Source organism: Muntiacus reevesi, chromosome 19 (genome assembly GCF_963930625.1).
Source record: "Muntiacus reevesi chromosome 19, mMunRee1.1, whole genome shotgun sequence".
Lineage (NCBI taxonomy): Eukaryota > Metazoa > Chordata > Mammalia > Artiodactyla > Cervidae > Muntiacus > Muntiacus reevesi.
Window position 1 is genome coordinate 18,073,843 of NC_089267.1, and position 26,646 is coordinate 18,100,488.

A 26,646-nucleotide genomic window follows, 5' to 3' on the forward strand; every position below is an offset into this window, starting at 1 on the left:
ATGGTACCTCATTGTGGTTTTGATTTGCATTTCTCTGATAATGAGTGATGTTGAGCATCTTTTCATGTGTTTGTTAAGGAATGGCTAGACTTTTAAACAGTGGGAACACCAAACGCTGACGAGGATGTGGAGGAAGTGAATCACTGATACACTGCTGGTAGAAACGTAAACTGATACTACTACTTTACAAAAGAAAATGGCAGTTTCTTACAAAACCAAATGTGCTTATCAAACAATTCATCAAACCCAGAGAAACGAAAACTAATGTTCACACAAAAACCTGTTCATGAATGGCCATAGACCAAAGGACTGTAGCCTGCTTTGGACAGGCTCCTCTGTCCATGGACTTCTCCAGGCACGAATACTGGATTGGGTTGCCATTCCCTTCTCAAGGAGATCTTCCCAACCCAGGTCTCCTGAATTGCAGGCAGATTCTTTACTGTCTGAGCCACCAGAGAAGTCAATAGCTTCATTAGTTAATAACTAAAACTGGAAACAACCCAAATGTCCTTCAACAGGATATACCATAACACTCTTGTATATCCATGTCATGGAATACTACTTGGGAATAAAAAAGGAACAAACTATTGATACATGCAACAACTCTGATGGAGCTCGAGGGAAAAAATGAAATCTGCCAACCTTAAAAATGTTAAATACTAGAAGATTCCGTTTATATTACATTCTTAAAATAACAAAATTAAAGAAATGGTGAACAGATCAGTGGATGCCACAGGTCAGAGTGCTAGGGAAAGCAGGAAGGTAACTATGCCTATAGAAGCTGGTAACACAGGGGAGCCTGTGATGGAACTGTTCTGCACCTTGACCACAGTGATGGCCACATGAATCTGCATGTGATAAAATTGCACAGAACTAAATACACACACACACACACACTCAAACACAAATGAGTCCATGTAAAACTGGTTAAATCTGAATAAGGTGGATGAACTGTATCTATGTATCATTCCCAATTTCCTGATTATAATGTCATATTTGTCTATGTGCTTCCCTGGTGGTTCAGCAGTAAAGAATCCACCTGCAACGCAAGAGACACAGGTTCAATCCCTGGGTTAGGAAGATTCCTTGGAGAAGGAAATGACAACCAATTCCAGTATTCTTGTCTAGGATAATCCCATGGACAGGGGAGTCTGGTGTACTATAGTTCACAGAGTTGCAAAAGTGACTAAACAATAACATATAATATTCTACTTATGCTATATGTTACCACTGGGGAAAATGGACAGAGGGTATATGGGATCTCTCTATTTTTTTTTTTAACTGCATGTAAATCTACAATTAACACCAAAATTTTTTAAAAAATTTCTTACTCCAGTAAGAAAAACCTAAGAATTGTGAACACTATACAGTAAGTATTTCAAAGACCCAAAGCTTCCCTGAGGGCTCAGCAGGTAAACAATCTGCCTGCAAGGCAGGAGACACAGGAGATGTGGGTTCAATCCCTTGGTCAGGAAGATCCCCTGGAGGAGGAAATGGCAACCCACTCCAGTATTCTTGCCTGGAGAATCCCATGGATGGAAGACCTTGGAGGACTAGTCCATGGGGTCACAAACAGGCAGAGGTGACTGAGTGACTAATACTTTCCCTTTCAGAGACTTATCACAGATGACTGATTTTCATGCTCTCAAGTGAGTAGCCACATAGTTCAACTCTGTCTACAACACAGAATCCACAGATTTGTTCAAGCTTTCCTTCCTTCTCTGTCTTTCCTCCTCTACCATTCCAACAACCCCCTCATAACAGGCTATAAGAGAGAACTGCAGTATACGTGTGTGGGGTGTGTGCATACATGTGTGTGCACTACAATTCTATGTTCTCTCTAGTTTTACCGAAATACACACAGAGGTGTGGGTTGTTTTTAACCATACTTAATAATCAACCTTCTGTGCTCTTGGTTCCTAATTTTAAAATCCACATGGGCACATTTTGTACTTCCCTTTAAAAATAAACGTCAGCTATTCATGACAATAGTTGCTTCCATCCCCTACCCTCACCCCACTACCTAGGTAGGTAAATGATCCTTCAAAAAAAGTTTTCATATGATTGCTCTGCAGTTTGACTTGATCACTGGTGGAACCTATGCAATAAGATATTTTCTGTATACTGAAGCAAAAGTTAATGATTGCTAATATTGGAGAATAAGCTAAGTTCTTTCTCTGGCCACTGATATACACTCTATTTAATAAGCCACTCTCTTTGGGCAGGGCATTGGTATATAGAATCTGTATATTTTTCCCAACCTTTGCTTTCCAAACAGATTTTATATACATATATATATATCAGGTAGCTTCTAATTTAAGTTCTCCATATAACAGTCATGGGGTAGTACTCTTTTCCTTTAATTTCAAGAAAAAAATATTTTTGTAAGATCTGCTGTATTCTCAGACTATTAACTCAGCATCATTCCACCCACTTTTCACATCAAGTCTTATTTGAGGGAGTAGAAGCACACCCTGCCCCAAAACATATCTTTCACAAATGTTCAAAGAAATAAAAACAGAAATTATTCATGTGGAATTTCTTACACAATGGCCCCAAATGTCAGTTTTATATACTATAGTTCTTATAGTATCATTTTCAATTTTCAAGAAACAATCACATAATCAGTGTATTTCCCCCAAATAGCTAAGATTTGGGGAATTAAACATCTATTAGCATGTGGCCCATTAATGTATACAATCTTTCACATCTTGCTCTTAAAGATAAAATCTTAAATTTTTCCTAATCTCTTACTCAGAAAGATACTAAAAAAAAAAAAAAAAAAATCAGATTTCATTTCCAAGTAAATGCTGAACTGCAATAAGCAGTCTTAAAAGTGCACATCAAATGCCCAATGAAAAATAACACAAAACAGCACAATTAGAAACTGTGGAAATTTTACCTTAATTCTTCTCTCAGTGTCATCTAATTTTAACTCTGTAGCAGAGAGTTTCTTTGCTAAATCATCTCGTTCAGGTAGGTGTTTAGCTTCAGAGATCTTTTTCAGTTTCTGTAAGGAAACTTTTGTCCTAAGCAGTTCACCTTCTGTCTCTTTCACCCTTTTTTCAGTTGCCCGTTCTTTCTCTTGAGATTTTCTTAAGCGGTCTTTGAGTGCTGTAATCTCATTGTTATGACGAGCAATAAGTTGAGAGATTTCATTTTCTGTGTCTTCAAACTTATTCAGGGCTTTCTCCTGCCTGTACTGAAGCCTTTTCAAAGCCTTATTTTCTTTTAGCAGCTCGGCTAACTTGACCTGGAGTTCAGTTACTTCGTTCTGCAATTCATTGATTTTTAGCAGTCTTACAGAAAGAACCCGTTTTGTAACAAGATCAGGATCTTTCCGAAGGGGCTCCCTATTGAGGCTCTGGGAGCGAAATCCTGCTCGGACTAGCTTTCTGTTCGGTGGACCCTTAGGGCTTGGTTTCCTAGGAGCTGAAAAAGAAACAGTAATAACATAAAGTGAAAGCTGTATCAGATGTAGAATTATTGACTCATCCTAACACAAATGAATCCATAATATTCTTTAGTCATTTTGTTTCCTTTAAGGAAACATTTTTAAAAAATGATTCTACAATATTTAAATATTTGGTTTTACTTAGAGCTTTTAGCATGTCATTTTTATTAAGAAAGGTTTGAAATCTTTTAAGACAGTTCAAGAAACATATTCTGATCCAGCAAAACAATATGCTATGGTTCACAAGGAATTATTTTACACTGTTTTAAAAGACGGCAACATCAGACTCCACCATTTTTACCTTTGCAGATAAGATGGTCAGCCAGTATTTAAACATAGGCACCATCAGCATTAGCACAGTGCCTAATAAATACAAAATGTCATGATAATCAAGTCATCTGTGCCAAGATATTTGGGATCATAATTTGAAATATGGAAACGTATGATTTTTTAAATTAATTAGAAATCTTTATTTCAGGAAAGAAGATGACAACATGACAGCAAGAAGATTTGGGGCTCAGATTTACTACTTAATAGATCCTTGGGCAATTCAACTTAAACCTTTTCCAGGTCTATTTTCCCTTTTGTTGTGAGGATTAACTGAAGTATTCGTATAAGACAGAAAATTCTCCACAAATATTCTCTGTCAGTACTAAGAACTTAATCCCACGTATCAGTGATTGAAAATGGAAAACACTTTAGCAGTACAGATGTGATTCTAAATGCTTTCTCAGAGGCTTTCTTTTGTGTGATGTTCAAATCAAAAACATCTGGCATAATTTAAGAACAAGATAAACGACTCCAGCCTAAAAAATTAAAAGCACATGAAATCTTTAAAGTGTACACATCACAACATTTCACAAAAATTTTGAATATTATTTACTCGAAGTTCATTAAACCTTGGCCTCAACATACAGAGCACCTGCCCTTTAAAAGAGGCATCTGGAAGTTTGCCATAGTTGAGAACAGCGAACTTTAATCTCCAAGGTGACTGCATTTTTTCTAGAAGGAAATGCATTCCAGAGGGGAAAAAAATGAAGAAAAACTAGAAAATCCAATCTTTCCCTACCTACTTCACCAGCCATGGATACCCTGATTTTACTATGTAAACAAGGAAAACGTTTACAATGTAACATTATAAAGTTTCATTTAAAGAGACAGAAATTTTGTAGAGGGTATATTAAATGTGTACTGATTTGGGATTTCAGCTCCATACATGCATGAATATTTGAAAAGAAGTAGTAATAAAAAGAAATGAAGGAAAGCCTATTAGTAACTTTGAAACTATGCTATCCAATACAGTAGTCACTAGCCACATGTGGCTACTGAAAACTGAAATGTGGGTGATCCAAACTGAGTCCATAACTGAAATACACACCAGATTTCAAACACCTAACTCAAAGGGAAAAAAAAAAGGAATGCAGAATATTCCACAATGTTTTATACTAACTATATTTAGAAATGATAATATTTTGGATATTCTGAGTTAAATAAAAATTATTAAAATTAATTCCACCTTTCTACCTGTTTTTTTCTTTTGGCAATAAAAAATTGTATGTGTGGCTTGCATTTGTGATTTGTGTAATACTTCCATTAAGAGAAACTGCTCCAATTTTAAATTGGAGCATCTATCATTTCAATTTTCTTTCTTTCCCAACATACTGAGTGAACAGAGTTTTAGTATCTATACGCTATTATAGAATATGTATTCAGCTCTTGGAATGATAGAAACTTTATACATAAAAATGGTTGTCCATAAGAATAAATGTTAATCATCCCAAATCTCTGATTTTTATGTATAAAATTATATTGCTCAGCAAATAAGATTTCATACACATGGAAACTTAATTTGAGAAGTGAAAGTGTAGATATTATACGAATCAGGTTACAAATTCTCCACTAATATTTTGTTCTATGATATAGCCATACAAAAAGGGCTTCTGCCACCAACATTTGACATCCTCAAAATCTGAACATTGTTTTCTACTATATTCTATTAACCAGATCTCAAAAAAAATCTCTCACCTTTCATTTATCTCTTTCATTTTCAAAATGATCAAGATGAAATACAGGGCTAGTAACACTCAGAAGAAAGATGACTGACTGTTGAAATCATTCTTCATCTCCCCCTTGTTACCACCAAAAAGAGGGTGGACAAATACTGTTTTCCTTCCATCAGGTGTTAAAATTACAGTATGACTCATTAAAAAAACATGTAACAAAGATAAACTATGCATCTACCAAAAACGTAGTATGTTTAGATTACTGATAATATGAGAAACAGAATATGTACATAATATGTAATATATAAATATGTATAACTGAAATTATTATTAAATTGTATTATACATATAACTTCTGATAGAGCACAAATTTTATTCCTAAAATAATAAAATAAGCTGAAAATGTAAAAGGAAGAAGGAAGAATATGTTACCAAATGTAAAATTTTGCAAATTCAAGTGTTCAAGATGCTTTTTAAATCACATTTGGTTTTTCCTTAGTTTAGTCGACACTAATAATTGCCAACCTAAGCCGAAAGAAATCAGTGTTTAGGGACGTTATCAGTTTGCCCTGTTGGCTTGCACTAAAGAAGACATACTACCACAAACTTTAATTCAAAGGACAATGCAAAGCAGAAAACAGTACAAGTCAGGTTGAAATTTTTCTGGGTGATACTCAAACTGTTTCTCACAGCTTTTTCTCAGATATCTTCTTAAATAAAACTGCTTCTAGGTAAGGAGTGAAAAATTAAAGTATTCCTACCAATAATTCCCAAGGCACGTGAATGATTTCTTGGGAATAAACAGTCATTTTCTAAGGTTCAACCCTAAGGTCTGTTTATTCTTAATTATACAGCAAAAGTTTAATATCAGATCATGCTCTCAACCACAGAATCAAAACAAGAAAAGGACACTGAGACAGATTTGGAGGAAGAGACTATGAAACCTACAGCACTGTACTTGTAGCAATAATAAACAAACAAAAACATAGCAGCAAAAACCATACAGAAAAAAAAAGAAAAAACTTTTAAAGTTTTTAAAAGTTGTTGTTAAAAGTTGTTAAAAGTGTCAACATCCCTGGGAAGCCTGATCAAGGATTCACAAAAAGGTTGCTTTCAAAAGAAACACACATTCTTTGCAGATTTTAAAAAGGTAAATGTTACTTTTCAAAGTAAAAATTTATAAAGGCAAATTTAATAAAACCCCTGCTTCAAACTTTTCAATAGCTAACTATCCCCCCCACAGAAACAGTCACTATCTTAACACAGGATTCTAGGCATTTCATGACCTCACCCTGTTTTCCTTTTCGGCTCACATATTACTTCCTGCCTTGCAATCTTACCACTCTAAGCTACTAATGTGATGGCTATATTGTATCTATTAACCGATACTATAAAACCTCATTTTACTAATGCTGGGAAAGACTGAAGGCAAAAGGAGAAGTGGGTGGCAGAGGATGAGATGATTAGATAGCATCACCAACGCAATGGACATGAATCTAAGTAAACAGTGGGAGATCGTGAAGGACAGAGAAGCCTGGCGTGCTGTAGTCTATGGGGTTGCAAAGAGTTGGACACGACTCAGCGACTGAATAACAACAAATAAAATCTCATTTACTTTAGCTTACCTATGATGTACTAGCGGTCCTTACATATTTTGTTACTAAATACATACAGATTTTCTTGACTAGGGATTTATTAAGATGAAGAGATTTCCAGAACATTATGCAGTTAAATATGTATTAATACCCTAGCTCCAGACTAATAACATTCTAACAAGAAAAATTATTTCTAAAGATTTATGCTGTTCCATTATAACACCATTTAATAGAAAACAGACTGGTGGTCCCAAATTCCATTTCTAAGCTGAGTTTGAACTTTTTCAGTAAGTAGAAGTAATTTTACCCAATCTAAAAATGTCCCTTAACCACTTTATATCCATGCCTTTCACAACTTTCTGAAAATAAAGGTATAAATGTTTTGTGATTTTTTTTTTTTTTTTTGGCCTTTACAAACCCCAAGACAATCATTTATTCAGGAACAAGCAAAAACAAAACTGAGAAACCTCAGTTAAAGTTCTTTCTTCTGGATACAGTATGGCTGTGAATGTAACAAAGGATAGTACACTGTGAGCAACATTTATAAAAATATATCCTATTCTCATTCACACAGGTTTCCTTAAGGACTCAGAATGAATATGCTAGGTCTACTGGAGTCTTTTAAAGGATGCTTACCGTGATGATGCACTTGGCTATCTGAAATTTGTTTCTTAGGATGTTTACCCTTAACACTTGCAGGTGGGGAGGGATGCACCAGCGACGACCGGCCAGAAGACTGTGGAGTAGTTCCAAATTCAGATGAACAGTAAGAGTAATAGTGTCTGCTTGTCTTACTTTCTTGATCACTAGCTGGACTTCTTTCTCTTTCCCCCATGGCTTTGAAAAATAGTCTCTATTCACATAATTTCACAGAGTCTTCTCAGAAAAATCCAAAATAAGCCTGAAGAGCAATTTTAAGTCTTCACATCCTGGGGATAATATTCAGGTCTGTGCAATCTGTTTTTTCTATGTATCTTTAGTCCACAATTCACAATAGCAACCAGAAGATATGCTTTTTTCCTCTATAATTAAGGAAGAGGGAGGGAAACTCATCATATTTCATGAAATAGATTTCAAGAGTTAATTACAATGAAAGATACCAAAAGCAAAATAAAATATTGCTTAGAACTTTAAAAAGAGGCCATAATTTAATTCATCTATATTTTCATACCTAGTTGTCTACAGTATTTGGAGAAACGATAGACTGTCATAGACTAGATAGAGAATGCGTAAAGTACCTGACATACACCTGCTTCTGAATAAATGTTAACTGAATTTGACTCCCTTGAATCTTAAGATTTATAACAAACACAAAAGCTAGGTGAATAATAAAGTCACCAGTTTTTGGTTTCGGTGGTGGGGATGGAGGAAAAGTTAGTAAAGAACAAGCCTGATAACAAAAATAAGAAAAATATCTAAGACTGACTGCACAAAAATGTAAAACCGAACCACGCAAAAAATTAATCAAATTAAAGCATGTGAAGAAAAATATTTGCAACATGACAGAAAAATCATGACCATCCTTATCAATCAATAAATACCTCATATCATGCCACAAGAAAGATAGGAAGTCAAAAGATAAATGGGCAAATACATGTTAAGACCCACAGCAGGCAATACAAAAATAGGCACAAAAAAATATTTAACTTCATGCATCATTTTAAAATCTATCAAATTACCAAAGATTCCTCAAAATAACGCTCAGTGCTTCCAAAATGGCTATCAAACAAGACTGGGGAAAAAAAGCTGGCAAAATAGGTTAAAACTTTAACTATGCTTTTAACCTTTGATCCAATAAGTCTATTCCTGGATACCAAGAAAATTACCCTAAAAACAGGGGGCAAGTCATGCACAAATGTTGAATGTGGCGAAATTAAAAAGAAAAAAAGTAAATATCTAACCATTGCAAAATAAGAAATTAAGAAAAGTATTGAAAAAATTAATACAGCATAGTATTATGCAGATGTCAGAAATGTTTACAAAATGTTAACAAGGAAGATGCTTATACCATTATGGTAAAGGAAAAATTCAAAGTGTTGTATACAATATGATCTTAACTACACAGTCATTGAAAAATGCTGAGTCCTCTTTTTAACTGAACTCAGGAACTGGGGGAAAAAAAAAAAAAACAACCCTGCAAAAACCAAGGTACATACATACACGAAAATAATTTCTGTCTGGGCAACACGAATTTTAGATAAGTTTATCTGTCTCTTTAACAGAGTTTAATTTTCCAGTAAAATGAAACCAGATTACTTTTATAATCAGAACAACTGTTCTTAATATTTAGAAGAAACAAAGTCCATTGAGGAAATTCATGTTAAAAGAATCCTGGGTCTAGTAACAAATGAAAAAGACATACACAAAGTTGACTGCAGCACTGTGCAGTGGTAAAGGCCTAAATCAATCAAAATGACCAGCAACAGGGAACTTGCTACCTACACTGTACACCTCCACACAGCGAAGTACTGTGCTACCAAGCTCTTAAGGAAATGAGGACCACCTCTGCACATTCTCTGCAATCTGCAGTGATCGCCAAGATACACGAAGAAAAGGGGGAGGGAGAAAGGCATGCATAGTATGCTACCACTTATTGAAGGAGGGTTATAAATTCATCTATGTAACTTTCATATTTTTAAAAAGGAGAGGAACAAACTATACCCTTCATGAAAACACAATGGGTTCTTCAGGGCAGGGGTGTCCAACAGAACTGTCGGCAAGAAGGGAAATGTTCTTAGAGAAGAGACTGGTGGTTGCCAAGAGGGGAAGAGATGGGAGAAGAATGGAGGGGGAGGTTGGGGTTAGCAGATGTAACCTTTCATATACAGAATGGATACTGCACAGCACAAAGAACTACAGTCAGTATCCCATGATAAACCATAATGGAAAAGAAGGTATTTATTTAAAAACAAACAAGGTATGTATATGTCTAACGGAGTCACTTTGCCGTACGGCAGTAATTAGCACAGCACTGTAAATCAACCACACTTCAATTTTAAAATATAGAAATGGTTTAAAATCAGTTCGGGATGATAGCTAGCTGCATGCAGCTACTGAACACTGAAATGTGGTAAGTGTGAACGAGGAAGTAATTTTTAATGCTGATTTTTAATTAACTGCTAAAAGCCAAATGCACTGGTGGTTAGCTGACTGGACGATACAGCTGCAGAGGAAGGGAGGAAGCCGAGCTGAGGGACAGGGATAGGAGTTAGACTTCTTTATGTTAACTTCTGTAGATTCAACGCTGGAAATCATACTTTTTAGAAATTAGGTTTTTAAAAAGCATTTCCTATGAATCAAAAGAAAATCTAACTGTAGGTGGCTCAGACAGTAAAGAATCCAACCGCAATACTGGAGACCTGGGTTCAATCCCTAGGTGGGTAAGATGCCCTGGAAAAGGAAATGGCAACCCACTCCAGGATTCTTGACTAGAGAATCCCATGGACAGAGGAGCCAGGAGGGCTACAGTCCATGGGGTCATAAAGAGTCAGACGCAACAAAGCAACTTTCAATGAGCAACTAACACTTTCACTTTCATATATACAGTTGGTGGCAAAGTCACACAGATTAACCAGTACTAACAACTTTAAAGAACACAATCCCTAGAGAGATGATCCTACTGACAAAAGAGGTCCAAAATTTTTCTAAAAACAATTTTCAATAATTGCATTGCTAGTATTATTCTACAGTCTAGACATATGGTCATACTAGAGAGCAAGAAAGATATGAAACACTCGCGATGGAGTGTCAGAAGGGTTCAGGACAGTGCTCCAGGAAGTTCCGACCAGTCAACGATGGGACAATTGCATCTTCAATGAGAACTGTATCAGCAAAGGGTTAAAACACATAGAATGTGTTTAAATTCACGAAGTCATATGTTATTTTAAAAAACTAATGAGCTACCTCTGAAAGATACTAAAGAACCAACTCATTCATCTGAAAATTGATAGATGAAGAGGAAAAAAATCCAACATGTATCCTGTCTACACTGTTACAAGCTGTGTCTTAGAACAACAAAAGAGTAGATAAGAGGAAGTACTTCTTTACAGAATTATTCTAGCTAATAAATTAAAAAGGGGGATATTCGAATGACAGAATTAGAACATTGTCATTTTGCAGTTACTAACGAAATAATGAAACTAGATCATGCTCACTAATGCTGCTAACACCACAGAAAGTAATCAGACACAGTGTGCCTCCAGAGGAGAAGCAACAGTTCCACTGAGGTAATAGATTCCTTCTGCAAGAAAAACAAAATCTGATTTTGATCAAACTTCTAAACTGAAATGACAATTTATAGAAAATACAGGGGACAGAGGTACAAGGAAGCAATTAGCAAATGTGGTACAAGGAAGAGGTACAAGGAAGCAATTAGCAAAATGTGGCCAATTCTGTAGGACCAACTGGCTTCTTTAACATAAATTGCAAGCAGAAAAAGAAGAGATGGGGAGAGCTTTCTTTATATTTTAAAAGCCTCAGGAAAACAAACAACTGCCATCTATGAGCCTTGTTTCAATCCTAATTCAAACAAATTATGTAAAAGAAAATTATAAAATTATAAAACTGAGAAAATTAAAACACCGACTAGATATTTAATGACATTAAGGAACTGCTTTTGCTTTAGGTAAGATCATGATATTGTGGTTATTTTTTTTTTTAAAGAGTCCTTATATTTCGAGGCAGATGTTGAGATATTTATAGATAAAATTATATAATGCCTGGAGTTTACTTCAAAATAATCCATGGAGAAGGAGGTAAAAGTATATGTTAAATAAGACTGACCATGAGTTAGTAAAACAATGTAAAAACTGTGGAGACCTTCAGCTTCATTACTCTAATATCACTGCTTTTGTATTTGTTTGAAATTTCCCTTAGTAAAAAAAATATTTTTAAAAAATCAAGCAAACTAACTTAGAACTTAGATTTTATTGCCTGGCAATCTCACTCACTGTTAAAATTAGCTTTTTGAGCTGAAATCAGCAAAGGCAAGGACTAATATTAGAAATATATAAATCAGTCTGAGGCTTTCACTTTGCAAATCATGAAAGAAAATATTTACACATGTAAAAAACTGTCCAAGAAAAAAGGATAATGAATTAAGGCAATTAAGTGGATCCATCACTTATCAGCTGTGAAAATTTCAATCTACATCTAAATCTCAATTTTCTCCTCTGTAAAATGGAAATAATAATGGTATCTTCCTTAGAAAATTGCTCTGACAACTAAATGGAATAATTTACTATCACACAGTAAGCACTTGGTAAATATCAATAATTATATTTATAATACAAACATACAAGATGCTCGGTAAATTCTGATTAACATTCCCTGTCAGACTTTCGGTTTTAATTTTAATAGCATAATTAAAAGTTGACTATATGATACGGATGAGGATTATTTCTGTTTATATGCATGTAGCAGAAGTAGTTCCCTACGACCTATCCCCTCTAAGTCAGGAATCCACCTTACTTTTCTTGCAAAAGGTAAGAATCCACAAAAACATTACCTGTCAACACTAGCTCTCTCCCTACCCACCCCCCGCCCCCAATATAAGCATCTTTTTAAAAAAAAAAAAAACAAGGAAATATCCATTGCCCCATTATCCAAGTCTTGTTGCCTGGGACAACTATTTTAATGGCCTATACTTTTTTGCTTATACTATTCCTTTTTATTACTAAAGTATAGCTGATTCAAAATACTGTGTTAGCTTCAGTGTGTATACGTGCATGCTAAGTCGCTCCAGTCGTGTCCGACTCTTTGTGACCCTATGGACTGCAGCCCACCAGGCTCCTCTGTCCATTCCCTTCTCCAGGGGATCTTCCCAACCCAGGGGTTGAATCCAGTCTCCTGCATTGCAGACCTGGGTTCCATCCCTAGGTCGGGAAGATCCCCTGGAGGAGGGCATGGCAACCCTCTCCAGTATTCTTGCCTGGAGAATCCATGAACAGAGGAGCCTGGCGGGCTGCAGTCCATGGGGTCACAAAGGGCCGGGCACGACAAGCGACTTAGCACGCAACATGCAACTACACGTTGGTTACGCAGAGTTTTTTCTTTAAAATTTCTGTCCTTTTTTTCTAGAGAGGAAAAAAACACTCTTCTTACCACTGATATCTATCAGTTTCTTAGTCATTCTATCTGTAGCCTGAAATCTGTTATTCTTCCTCTTAAGGACATTTTTTTCTTGAAGACCAGTGATTTCCTATTCTAACTTAAACCAATTACTTTCTACTTGCTGTACCACTGTCATTCTGGAGTTATTTTTATTGTACTTCTGTGTTAATCTACCTTTTCTAGGAGTCCATGTCATTTTTATTAGTTTTCATTGTGTTCACTGCTCCATATTCTCACGTAACTTCTTCAGGAAGGGTCACCTGAAGTGAAAGCTTTGAGTCTTTGTATGCCTGAGAGTGTCTTTATTTTGCCTCATACTTGATTGTTTTCATAGGTTCCAAATTCTAAGTCATTCTCTCTCAGAACTTTGGAGACACCGCTCCACTGTCTTTAAAACTTCAGAGCTGCTTATGAGTTGTGACAGTCATTCTTTTATTCAACATACGTTTCTTGTGCTCTCATTACGCAACAGTAATGAAAAAAACAATGAAAAATCTCTGCCTTACGGAGTTTACACTCTACTTTTGTCCACCTGATTCTCATTCTTTATAGGTAATCTTTAAAGAAAAAACAAAACTCCTTAGTTGCCTTTAGGAATTTCCCTCTTGCTATACTGAAATGTCACAAAGATGAACACATAGGTGTGAGGTTTTTTTTTTCTTTTCCATTGTGTTGCCCTTTTCTTTTCCATCGTGTTGCCCTTTTCTTCCCCTCTTCCTTATTATGCTTAGGTTACATTTTTGATAAATGACTCTCCCTTTACTCTTTTTTAAACTTCTACTGGTTAAATAACAGACTTTGTCTTTTTGTTCTATTTTCAAAGACATTTACTCAATTTATCTTCAAAACCAGGATTTTTGAATTTGTGCAAAAATCTTATTTTCTAAGAACTCTTTCTTGTTCTGATTTTTTTAAAACAATTATTCTATTCTTGCTTTAATTAGGCAATATGTTTTCTTCCCCTGAGAACACTCTAAATAGACATTTTGTTTAAGATCTCTTCTGATGCAGAAATTATCTGTTTCACATAGCTACAGTTTTTCACTTTGTTTAGCCTAGACTTTTTAAATACTGCTAATTTCTTTGAATTTTTGGTCACCCATAGAAAAGAAGATAAAGGATGAACAAAACTGCACATGAGCATGGCCTCCTGACAAGTACACGTTGCTTCAGGGTGAGCAGCAAAGAATCAGCACTATATGGGGGACTTACTGAAAGTTAGCAAAGAGGAGGGATTCTCTCCAAACACAAATCTCCACCATGGCAACTCTACTTTTTAAGTGTCATCTTTGTTTTCATTTCCAGAAGAAATTACATCTGTATTTTTTAATGGGAAAGAGAGGAAGGGGTGAAGGGCAGAGAGAATCACACTGTCTGCTGATGTGCACAGGCATGAGTGGTAAAGGAGACACAACTATTCCATTCAGAGTTTTTCAATTATTCTTTCTTCCCTTTTTTAATTTTTCCTTTCTTTTTAAATCCTAAGATTCTCTGAGAATCTGCAGGATACATCAGAATACTTCTTTCCCTCCTGAGTATCTTGTGACATAGTTCTCTTTGTTCTAATCTGTTCCATGCATCATTTCCCTTTCCTGTTTCAGAAATGTGATGTATTAATAATCTCTCATCCACTGAGGGTACTCTATCATCCTTTCAATGTTAAAGGTTTATTCTCTTTTATCTTTAATGTGATTTTAATGTTGCCTCCAACTAGAAGAAAAGACAAATACATATGGTCAGATCTACATCTTTAACAGCAAATATAACTTTTTTTTTAAGTAAATGGCTATTTCTTTCTTTTAAATTTATTTTTAATTAGAGGATAACTGCTTAACAATGTTGTGTTGGTGTCTGCCACATATCAACATGAGTCAGCCACAGGATGAGTTATCTTTAAGCTAACTATTCCTAATAAAAATGCTCAAACTTTTAACAGAACTTGATATAAGCAATCACTTTTCCAAAGTTTATGAAACTACTATTCAATTCATACACCTACTGAATTCAGTCAACAAAAATTACTAATGGTCACAGATGCCGTTTAAAGCCAATGAGGAAATTAAGATGAGCAAAACATACTATGAGTTCCGTTAAGGTAGGGTCTGGCTCTTCCATGATAGCCAGTTAAGGAAAAAAAAATCACAGTAAATTATACTATGTATCCTTTAAATAGTCCCTAAAAATATTACATGTTAACTACATGAAAGCATTTTTTAAAGTGATAAATTCAACCCCAGGACAGCACATATATCCAGAGAAAACTATAATTTGAAAAGATACATGCAACCCAATGTTCACTGCAGCACTATTTACAATAGCCCAGATGTAGAAGCAATCTAAAGTCCACTGACAGAGCAATAGATAAAGAAGATAAGGTACATATATAAAATGGAATATTACTCAGCCATAAAAAGAGTGAAGTAATGCCATTTGCAGTGGATGCCATGGATGGACCTAGAGATTTATCATATTAAGTGAAGTAAGCCAGACAGAGAAAGACAAGTATCATATGATGTCACTTACAAGTGGAATCTAAAAGAAAAATGATACAAATGAATTTATTTATGAAAGAGAAACAGACTCTCAAACTTCAAAAACAAACTCAGCTTTACCAAAGGGGAAACATTGGGTGAGGGACAAATTAGGAGTTCGGGATTAACATATACACATTACTATATAAAAAATACATAATCAGCAAGGACCTAGTGTACAGTACAGGGAACTCTATATTCTGTAATAAGCAATATGGGAAAAAAACCTGAAAAAGAATAGATACATGTACATGTATAACTGCATCACTTTACTGTCCACCTGAAACTAACACAGCATTGTAAATTAACTATACTCCAATAAAAAATTAAAAAAAGAATAGTCCCTGGAACACTAGACAATATTTTCTTCCCTTTGCAAACTTCTGATTACTTATCCATGCCGAAAAAAGGTAGGCTATTTTTAAAATATGTATAGCATATTATGTTATAATTCTTCATGACAACAAACAAGCATTCCTTAGAATGTATAGCAACCCAAAGATCTAAACATTCGTAGACACTGAAATGCTGTGAAGTAATTAGCCTCCAACTAATAAAAAATTTTTTTAAATAAATAAATAAAAAAATAAACATTCATAGAGAATGGAAGTTTAGACACTTGTGAAAATTTTCTTTTATAAAAACACAGATGCCTGGCTGACACTGCTGCCAGATAAAACAGTTCAAACAAGCAAACAGGAAAACAAAACAAGTTTAAGAACATACACAAAGTATTAGACCAAAAAGATGAAAGGCAAGAAATGGATACAGACAAGATAATGCAACTATTAGAATAATAACTAATAAGTTTGTTACAAAGTACAAGAAAATAAAAACCCATGAATTACTACTAGTTAAACAAGATTATGTAACAATTTAGCACTGGAAGGAACCCTAAGAAATCGGTCCTTTCTTTGCATTTTTAAGGAAACTAAGACCCAGAAAATCAAAGTGATTTACCCAAGACGGCAATTTATCTAAGGCCACAAAGTTAGTAAAATCTGAAATGGACTACCAGTTTTCTGATTCTTAGTTGAGGGACCTATTCAATATTTCAATAGCAACAATTCGGTGAGAAATACCTTATCTTTAAAGGTGCCTCCATCTGCAACTACATCGCTTTATGGCACTCCCCTGCTAAAACTGAAGAAGCATTGCTGCTCCTTCTAAGAGCTAAACTTCTCACCTGCCTTCTTTCCCACTCCTCCTCTCCACTCAAGGACTGTACACCTGCAATTCAGCCCTCTTTACTGGGTCATTCCTACTAACAAAGAGGCTCTACTAAAGCTGTTGCTTGGCTCCAGGTCCCTATTGCATTTACAACCCAATTTCTCCACGCCAATCTTCCAGTAAAAGAATTCTATCTATACCAGAATAGTCTTCCCAACCCAGGAATCGAACCCAGGTCTTCCGCATTGCAGGCAGATTCTTCACCAACTGAGCCACCAGGGAAGCCCAATCTATACCAGAATATTATACTATATGATAATCTAGAATGTTATACCTCTATATATAAACGTTTTTTATATATATAAAACATTATATATATATATATAAAACGTTCCTTCCCAACGTTTTTCTAAATTCGCACTAGTCAGGTTTTCATCTTGACCATTCCCCTGAAATAGCTTTTATCAAAACAAACAATGAGGTTCATCCTGGCAAAATCCAAAAACTTATTTTCTGTCCTATTTTTCCTTGACCTCAGAGAGTATTTGAAAAGACTAACCACTCCCTCCTTCCTACAACACTCTCTTTATAACTTCCAGTCTCCTCATTTCCTGGCTTTCTTACTACCTCACTGGCTATCTCTTCGTCTTCTTTGTTGAATCTGTCTCCTCATTCTGATCTCTACAGGCTGGAATACACAAGGCACCACATATTAGGCCCTCTTTTATCTACATTCTCTTCTTAGGTCATCTCATCTAGACTTCACTTACCCTGCCTTCCAGATTCATATATTCACTTTCCTGTTTGACAACTCCAGCTAGGTATCTAAACATGCCAATACAAAATCATGCAACTCTTTCCCATTTTTCTGACCTCAGTAAATGGCATTTCCATCTACTAAATTATCCATGTCACAAATCGAAGGATCATCCTGGATTTCTTCTTAACCTTACATCCCACAACCAAACCATCTGTAAAACCAGGCTGGTTTATCTCCAAAATATATTCCAAATTGGATGATTCCTTATCATCCCCACTGCTACTGCCCTGGTCCAAACCACCATCTTCTCTCTGCAATAGCCTCCTAACTGATATCCTGCTTTCATTCTTGCTGCCCCAGTTACAGAAAGCTACGTGACACAGAGATCAGATAGCATCAAGCAGATCTTCTGCTTAATACCTTTCAATGGCTTCCAATAGTCATCAGATTCTTTAACCAGATCCACAAACTCCTGTAAGATCTGGCCCTCCTGCCTACTTCTCCATCCTGATCTCATGCCTTATCTTTTCCCCTCATCTTCTGCAGCTACAGTGGGATTCTTTTTGACTCTAACGTGCCAAACCTGTCACCAACTCAGCAATCTGCTGCACCTTCTACCCAGGACCTTCCCTTAGAACTTCACAAGGGTGAGATTACTCTGATTTTCTTCACAGACTTCATTACTATTGGGAATAATCTCACATTTGTCTCTTCCTGTTAAATATGAGACCCATGGGAACAGAAATCTTATCTGTCTAGTTCACCAAAATAATCACAATACCATGTATTAATCTTTTTGTGAAATGAATGATTAATCTATAATGCTATTTTGAATACAATATTAGTAGTTTTGTTCAATAAAATGTACCTTTCTATTTTAAAGGAAATAATTAAATCGTCCCACATTCAACTAATTGCATAAGACTTACATAAATCTCTAAAATGCCTAAGAAGGGAGAAAATGAACAAGTCAAAAGTTTTGCTCTGAGCCATTCCCATCATAAAGTTGGAATATTCTTACTGGGTTAATTTTAAACGACAGAAATAACCTGTAGGGTTTCAGACAAAATAAATTTCACCTGCAGTTACAATAATTTCTCTTAGACTAATGTAAACTAGTCACATTAAGTGAACAAAAATTTTTTCTTAAAAAATTATCAACAAAGAACACTGAAGATTTATACTTCACATGTAGCTCTCCAGCTAATTTAAACTAATTTTTTGTGACATAGAATGAATCAGTTAACAGTTGTTCATCTGTTTCTCTTAATTGTACAAGGGTAACCAGATAAAAACAAAAACTATAAATCTTGTCCAATTTCAATTTCTAAATTGTTTATCTTCCAAAAGTGGCCAGGAGTGCTACTGTGGCAATGCTAGAAAGCCATCAAATCTACCACTTATCATTTTCCAACTGGTCTTTAAAAAAGTCCCAAGTAGTACACATCACAGGTCAGAAAAAAGATACCAGAAGCTTCTGCAGTAACAGAATTGCCTCCTATAAAGGATACACAAATCCAGTTTCAAATAAATCAGAAAGTAAACCAAAGCTGTGGAGTCCACTGTATATTGAATATTATAATAAGCATCTGATCCACGTGACTTTAAGAAAAATTCATTTTAAGAAAAAGAAAAAAAAAGTATGTAAAATCAAAGAACTGTTAATTTCCTGTCATTTCTCTGTGTCCAGCTTCTTTGCATAAAACATTGCTACCTGGCTACCTCTGCTGCCAACAAGAGTTCACACAACAGCCAACTAGACGAGTGAAATAAAAATAAACCAGGAGAGAAAGATACGAACAATACTTACCCTCTCTCCCACCAAAAACACAAATAACTGAAGATGAGATTAAGGTAAAAACAATACTGTTGCATGAAAGCTATAACTCCTTCTCTCCTATAAGGGAGAAAGGATTAGAAACAAGTAGTGTTTCCATTCCTCTACTTCTCGACATTCTAGGACATTGCTAAGTGGTTCCTTATCCTACATATATTTACACAACACTGACTTTTGCTTAAAAATCAAACTATGTTTAGATTTTAAGTATAGTTTTCTAGACTTTAGGTCAGATGACAGTAAAGGCTAGACTTAAAATTTAAGGTATAATCAACTTCTTTTAAACAGCACACTGAAACATGGGTCAAACTAAAGCATCTTAACTACACAGTATGTATTCCCAAACTTCAGTCAGTCAAATGAAAACATCACAGAATATTCATTCATTCGGCATTTACTGAATACCTACCGTCAGGCACTGAACTATGGATAAAGCTGGAGATACAAAAATGAGACAACTGATCCCTACTATTCAGAAACTTCCAGCCTGAAAAGAAAGATAAATAGTATTAAATACTAATGATAAAGGGAAGTATCAGAAGCTGAGGAAACTCAAAACTATGATTAGAGGACCAAAGGGTGTTTGGGAAGACTGCCAGAGGAGAAAATGCCTAAAATTGAGTCATTTGGTACAGCAGAGGTCAAGTACAAGTATGATCTGGGTTGTGTATTTGTGTTCTATGGGGGCAAGATGACAGCTAGGGTTAGCAAAGAAGACAGCTGATGAAGCAGGACTCTATTTTGGTAAGAGGAAACGTGCAAAAGTAGAAGGCGTGAGATAAACTGCAAATAGTTCATAACTGTGCTGTCCAAAGCAGTGATGACTGAGAACCTGAAATACAGTTAGTTAAAATAGAAATAAGCTGTTAAAGATAAAATACACATGGGATTTTAAAAACAGTACATGAAAAGAACATAAAATACCTCTTTAATAATCTTAATATTCAATGTGTTGAAACAGCATTTTGGATATCTTGGGTTAAATAAAATATATTATTAAAATTAATTTCACCTGTATGTACTTTCTTGGGCAGTTCCTGAAAATTACATATACAGTTCACATTATATTTCTATTGGACAATGCTGGTTTAAAATGATTGTATGGGCTGTGGGTAGTGATAAAGTATGGATAATAATAAGTGAGACAGAATTAAGAGGAAGAGACCATTACAAGAAGGATTTTTATGCCATACTAAGTTGATTGAAAGCAAAGGATCTTCAATAAGATTAAAATGACCACCCCTGACAAAGATCTGACAACGATTCAAAAATAGAATGATTCATCCTCAACCCAAGGTCTGGAGAGCAATAAAGCTTAAGGAATAATAACAACTGGCCTTGAGATCAGGTGACAAATGACAGAGGTTTGAACTAAGGTTTGGTAACTCAGAAATACAGAATGCAGAACTGATTTAGACATGTTTATCAGGTAAAATAAACTGGACTTTGTGGCTGATTATACGTGGAGTAGGAGAACGAACCTAAATAAACCCTTGAAAAATTGGGTGAATATGGTACCATTCAACAGGACAGATTTGGCGGGGAAACCTGATGAGTTCAATACCAGACATAGTGAGTTGAGGATGCCTATGGGAAATCTATGTGGAAATACCAAAAAAATAATTATATAAATTTGTAGCTACCTCAAGTGTTCCAGGAAGGAGATTAAGAAAAAAAAATGCATTGTATATTGATAAAAATATGGAAGGTGGAAGTGAAAATTATCAAAAGCCTGAGAATGAACTCAGCCAAAAAAAGAACACAGAGTGAACAGAAGACAAAAGACTGAATTACGAGGAAACACAATAATTAAGTGGTGGGTAAAGGAGGATTCCGTACAGGAGAAAAGGCATGACAGGCAGGAGAAGAACCAGGAGAGAGATTAGCATGTTTATCCTGTTTATCCTAACAGTCCTCTACTGTGTCATACAGAATTATGGTTCCATGATTGTTTAACAGAAGAGATGCGACTCTGACAAAAGAAAAATCACTTTTCTAAAGTCACAGTTTTTGACATATAAAATGACACTCTGTCAACTTAAGAGAATCAAAACAAATTATTTCCTACTATGTTTTGAATAAACATGCAAGTCAACATTCAGCAAAATCCTAAAGTGAAATATTCAGAACAGTAATATAAAATTCAAACTACAACTGAAAAAGATGAAAATAATAACCACACTAAGGTGAGCAAAAAATAATCTCCAGAACTGTATCCTTTTCTGTTTTACTGTTTTCCAAATTGCATGAGGCCCCTTCAACAACAACAAAAATCATTTAAATGATGACTTTGATCCCAAAGAGATACCTAATCCAAACTCTTTACCTGAAGTAAACGACCATCATAAACGTGTAGGTGCCCAAGTATACTTTTGTAAGGAGCCAAAACTTTCTTCAGACTTTCGGGGGGGTGCTCCACAACTGAAAATCACTACTCAGGGCAGAATATTTAATAACCAACTTTTTTTTTCACTTATGTAGGTATAGATGTGGACAGTCTCAATAAATTTAATCTTCACGATATCTATATCATTCCCATTCTGAAATGGGAAAAAACGATGCTAGTAATTTGTTCCTAGCCAGGAATCTGTTACTAAATGATGTTTGTAGATTATTCAAGGCCGCAAAGTGCATGAGAGGGATTTAGGCTCAGGTGAGTCAATGAGAGGGGGTTTAAGCCCAGGTGAGTCAAAAAGAGGAGATGAAGCTCAGGTGAATTGGACCCGTGATCTTCACCACTGTTAAACACTATGCCGTGGTCCTGCCAACCTAAAACACCAAGTATTTGAGCACCCACTCCAACTCATCTACGCCAAAAAGGCATTTTTTTTGGCCAACTCGTTCCTCCTCTCATCCCATCTTTGAAAGATTCATAAAAACTTCACAGCCTGCACCAAAGATCCTCCCCACGCTAACCACAGTATTCCACTTCCCATCATTTATCATCTCAGAACTACCCAAAGCCTCACAGCTTCTTTCCCCTTCTTGACTCTGGTCTTCCTTTCCTATTTCAGTCTACAGGCCTCTGGGGTTTTCTAATAACTCCGAACCCCTTTCTCTAAGTACTCCTACAATGCGTTCCCTTCCTTCTCTTCCCAATCCCCAAATCAACCTTTTCCCCCAACTCTTTCCCCTCAAATTCCCCTCCTCCCGAGACCCTCCTACGTGCCGGGCTCGAGATTTACTTTCCTAGGGACTTTCTCCTCCCCGCGCCCCCAAATCCTCCTCCATCCCTAATCCTTTAACAAGTCCACTCGCACGCCCCTATCCACGAAAAACACTTCGCCAACGGCCCTAAAGCCGGGCCTCACCCCGCACCCCCAACTCCCCCCATGTCTCCACGCCCACCCCAAAGCCCACCTCCAACCCGCTCCGGCCCCTCCTCAGCGCCGACGCGGCGCCCGCCGCCTTGCCTTCTCTCCGCGGGGCCTCGGCGTCTGTCGGCTAAGGAGGGGGTGGGGGGGTGCCTGACTCGGCTGCGGGGGGCAGGGGAAGCTGCGGGGCGGGCGCGGAGGGGGCCGGGGTGCGGGAGGTTTGAACGCGGCGCTAGAGCAGGGGCGGAAACGTTAGCCCCGGTCGGCCGCAGCGCGGCGACCTCGGCTCCAAGGTAACGGAGGCGGAGACCCAGACTGCACCGCGGGGCGCCCGCAGCCAATGATATGCCCGCCCCCGACTTCCCATTGGCTTCTGCTGTTACAGGATTCTCTTTCTATTGGCTTCGGTGGAACTGGAAGGCGGAACGATGCGTACAAGGGAAGGCGGCCATTGGCTGACCGCTTTCGCCGTGGCGGCTGAGGAGAGGGACGAAGCCGTGCGAGCCGCAGCCCCGAGAAGCGCGCCCGGCGCATTTTAGGCTCCGCGGAGCCAGTCGTGGCTGCAGAGGGTCTAGGGGCTTCGTGGGTGGTTGGGAGGTGAAGGCCTCTGCTGAAGTGAATTGTAAAAATGAGCCACTGTCTAATTGAAAACATTGAAAATTGTCTCGGATCGCTTTGGAAATCACTTGGTTTGGGATTAGAAATAGCCAGTCTCTTCTCTGTTTTTAGCCCTGAAATTGCTGATTTTCTAGAGGATATGGAGTAACCATAATGATTCTGCTGCCTCGAAGTCCTTTCGTGAAGTACGAAAGCGCCCCGTGTTTTAGAAAGGGTTTGAGGTGAAATGACATGTGAAACATTTGCGTGTGTGTGTGTGTGTTTTTTTTTAAAGGAAGCATCTGTGGCGCATGCCAGTAACTATTAAGAGCTGCTGTATGACATATTTTCCCTTTAGAAATAATAGTGTATTAAACGGCATTAATCGCGGGAGGCGAGGAAGGTTAAAAAAAATCCTCTTTGTGATGAAGGTCCTTTTTAAGACTTTCAAAGCCTTCTGATTATCAAGATGGTTTAACACCACACTGCGCTGTCTCGCCACTGTTAAAAGCTCTAGAACTTCCATCCTGCAGACAATCTAATCCTTGAAGGCAAAGGTGTTCTAATCAACCTTCTGACCATGAATTATGATAATTCCGTTTCTTGCTTGGCCTTGTTTTAGACTTACACATTTTGAAACCTTTCATTTTATCCTATCAATATATTTCAAGTTAAAGATTAACCCACTTAAACAATATCATGTCTGCCTGCGTAGTCGCTTCAGTCCTGTCGGACTCTGCGACCATATGCACCATAACCCGCCAGTCTCCTCTGCCCATGGAGATTCTCCAGGCAGGAATACTGGAGTAGGTTGCCATGCCCTCCTCCAGAGAATCCTCCCTACGCAGGGATTGAACCCTCATCTCTCATGTCTCCCGCATTGGCAGGCGGATTCTTTACCGCTAGTGACACCTGGGAAGCCCAAACAATACCATAATTAAATATAATTTTCTCTATGCGCTAATAATCGCTTGAAGAAAGTAATTATCTGTTAGTGAAAAAGATGAGTAATATCAGAAAATGCACTGAAATAACTTTTCATTCACTTGTTTAAATGCTAATATTCTTCATTAAAATAGCTCACTAGTTAGTACTCCGTAAAGGAGATCAGTCCTGGGGTGTTCATTGGAAGGACTGAGGCTGAAGCTGAAACTCCAATATTTTGGCCGCCTCATGCGAAGAGTTGCCTCACTGGAAAAGACCCTGATGCTGGGAGGGATTGTGGGAAAGAGAAGGGGATGACAGAGGATGAGATGGCTGGATGGCATCACCAACTGGATGGGCATGAGTCTGAGTAACCTCCAGGAGTTGGTGATGGACAGGAGGCCTGGCGTGCTTCAATTCATGGGGTCGCAAAGAGCCGGACACGACTGAGCGACTGAACTGAACTGAACTGAAAGTTAATACTACATAGTTTAGTAAACGCATCAGTGGATTACTTTTAAAGGAAGTTGTATAAAGAGTCAAAAAACCCTAAAGACAAAAAAGTCTCTAGAATCAACTGGGGTTTGCTAGCACTCAAGGACAGTTGAGAATGAACGGTATTTATTCAGCCATCACAATTTGATAGTCAGTGTAATCTAATTCTATCTTCACCCAGATACTAGACGGGTATTGCTATTCATCGTTCTACCTGAAGAAAAAGATTCTGAGAGGTTAAAGGACCTACCACTAGATACCAAAGTAGTAAGTGGTAGAACCAAGATTTAAGTCAAGTTAGCTAAATTCGAGGTTTCAAGTTTAAGGCCTGTAATATGTTTCACCAACAAGTTGGTAAGAGTTTCTGGAAAGCAAGAAAGAACTGAAAAGTTTAAGAAGCTCCATAAAATTGTCTAATTGGATGTGACACATTTTCAAGATCTTTACAATGTAGAGTTTTATTCACTTTTATCATATTTGAAATAACAGTGACTATCAATTTATTGGACCTAGGAAAATGATCAAAAGAATTTATAAGCCTACAGAAGTTAGAGATCAGTTTATTGAACTAGGTTATCCCAAAGTAGATAATTTCAGATGTTTTATGTGATTTTACATTATTTTGATATTCTGATAGGACTAGAATTTTCTAAGATTATACCATTTGCCATCTCATTTCACTATACTACATAGAATTCTGCTTTTCAAAAAAAAAAAGGAAGCAAAATCAATAAAACTACACCTTTATATTTCTGCCACTTGAAATTATAATCAACAGTAACCAGGCTTCTTCTTGTTTTTAAAGATTATATTTATGAAAAAATTATTCTAATAATCATTAAGCACTTTAGAGTTTTATTTTAATACTCTTAGGCTTACATTGGTATTACAATATCTCCAGATTTAACTGAATGTTAACTTTTTGCAGTACTCTGATTGCCTTGTTTAATGCTATATGGCCAATGATACAGATGATATTAAAGAAAATTTTCCTAGAAATGCTTATGAACAGACTTATTTCCATTTTCCATAGGGAGAAACTAAAGTGTTTGAACAATTTGTTAGAAGCTTCATGAAATTAATAGGCAGAGTAGTAAGTAAACTTTGCACCTGTAGACAATCCAGAAATTACAATAAGTATAGTTTAAAATGGCCATACTAAAAATAATCACAATTTAGAAAGTTCACCAGCATATAATTACTCTTAGCTAAAATTCAGTTGTCCACATATACAATTAAAAAAAAAAAATACTGTCATAGTTTTGTGTGTTTTATCTAGATATGTGATACATAACACAAAATTCAAAAATTCTAAATCTAACTTTTGGTGATATATTGCTAGAAAATTTTAATTAATTAATAAATTCCAGGTAAATAGTAGATTGTCAGCACATACTATTAACTTTAACATAATCTAATACACCAAGTGTTTAAAAGAAATTGAGCGACTTCCCTGATGGCTCAGTGGTCGAGGATCCGCCTTTCAATGCAGGGGACACAGGTTCCATCCCTGGTTGGGGAACTAAGATCCCACATGCTGTGCAGCAACTAAGCCTGCAAACCACAACTAGAGAAGTTGCAATGAAAACCCAGCACGACCAAAAAAAAAAAAAAAAGAAATCAAATGGCTTCAGAAAGCTTGAGTATAAAGAACAGTAAAGTTGGAGACACAGAAAGTGGTCTCCTCGTATAAGAACAAATTTAGTCTGATTGTTATTATTATTTGCCTTTGCAGTACAGAAAGGCTGAAACCCTTTGATTATTGCTTTATTTAAGTAAGGGCTTCCCTGGTGGCTCAGATGGTAAAGAATCTGCCTGCAATGCAGGAGATGCGGGTTTGATCCCTGGGTTAGGA

The 26,646-nt window shown here is 36.6% G+C and overlaps 1 protein-coding gene across 5 annotated transcripts in view; it reads right to left on the reverse strand.

The window, feature by feature from the left end:
- Positions 1 to 23,031, reverse strand: part of LCA5 (lebercilin LCA5) — a 56,864-nt gene extending 33,833 nt beyond the window's left edge. Inside the window, exons 1-5 of one of the 5 annotated variants that reach the window (XM_065911680.1) lie at positions 22,822 to 22,840; positions 21,788 to 22,001; positions 19,871 to 19,948; positions 7,689 to 8,074; positions 2,903 to 3,432 (exon numbers count right to left, since the gene is read on the reverse strand). In XM_065911680.1, coding sequence (XP_065767752.1) covers positions 2,903 to 3,432; positions 7,689 to 7,887 — 729 coding nt within the window. In that variant the 5' untranslated portion in view covers positions 7,888 to 8,074; positions 19,871 to 19,948; positions 21,788 to 22,001; positions 22,822 to 22,840. Of the gene's footprint in view, positions 1 to 2,902; positions 3,433 to 7,688; positions 8,075 to 19,870; positions 19,949 to 21,787; positions 22,559 to 22,821 lie in introns of those variants that run through there. The other 4 variants (XM_065911681.1, XM_065911682.1, XM_065911679.1 and 1 more) reach the window with 4 other exon arrangements.
- Positions 23,032 to 26,646: the final 3,615 nt, after the last annotated feature.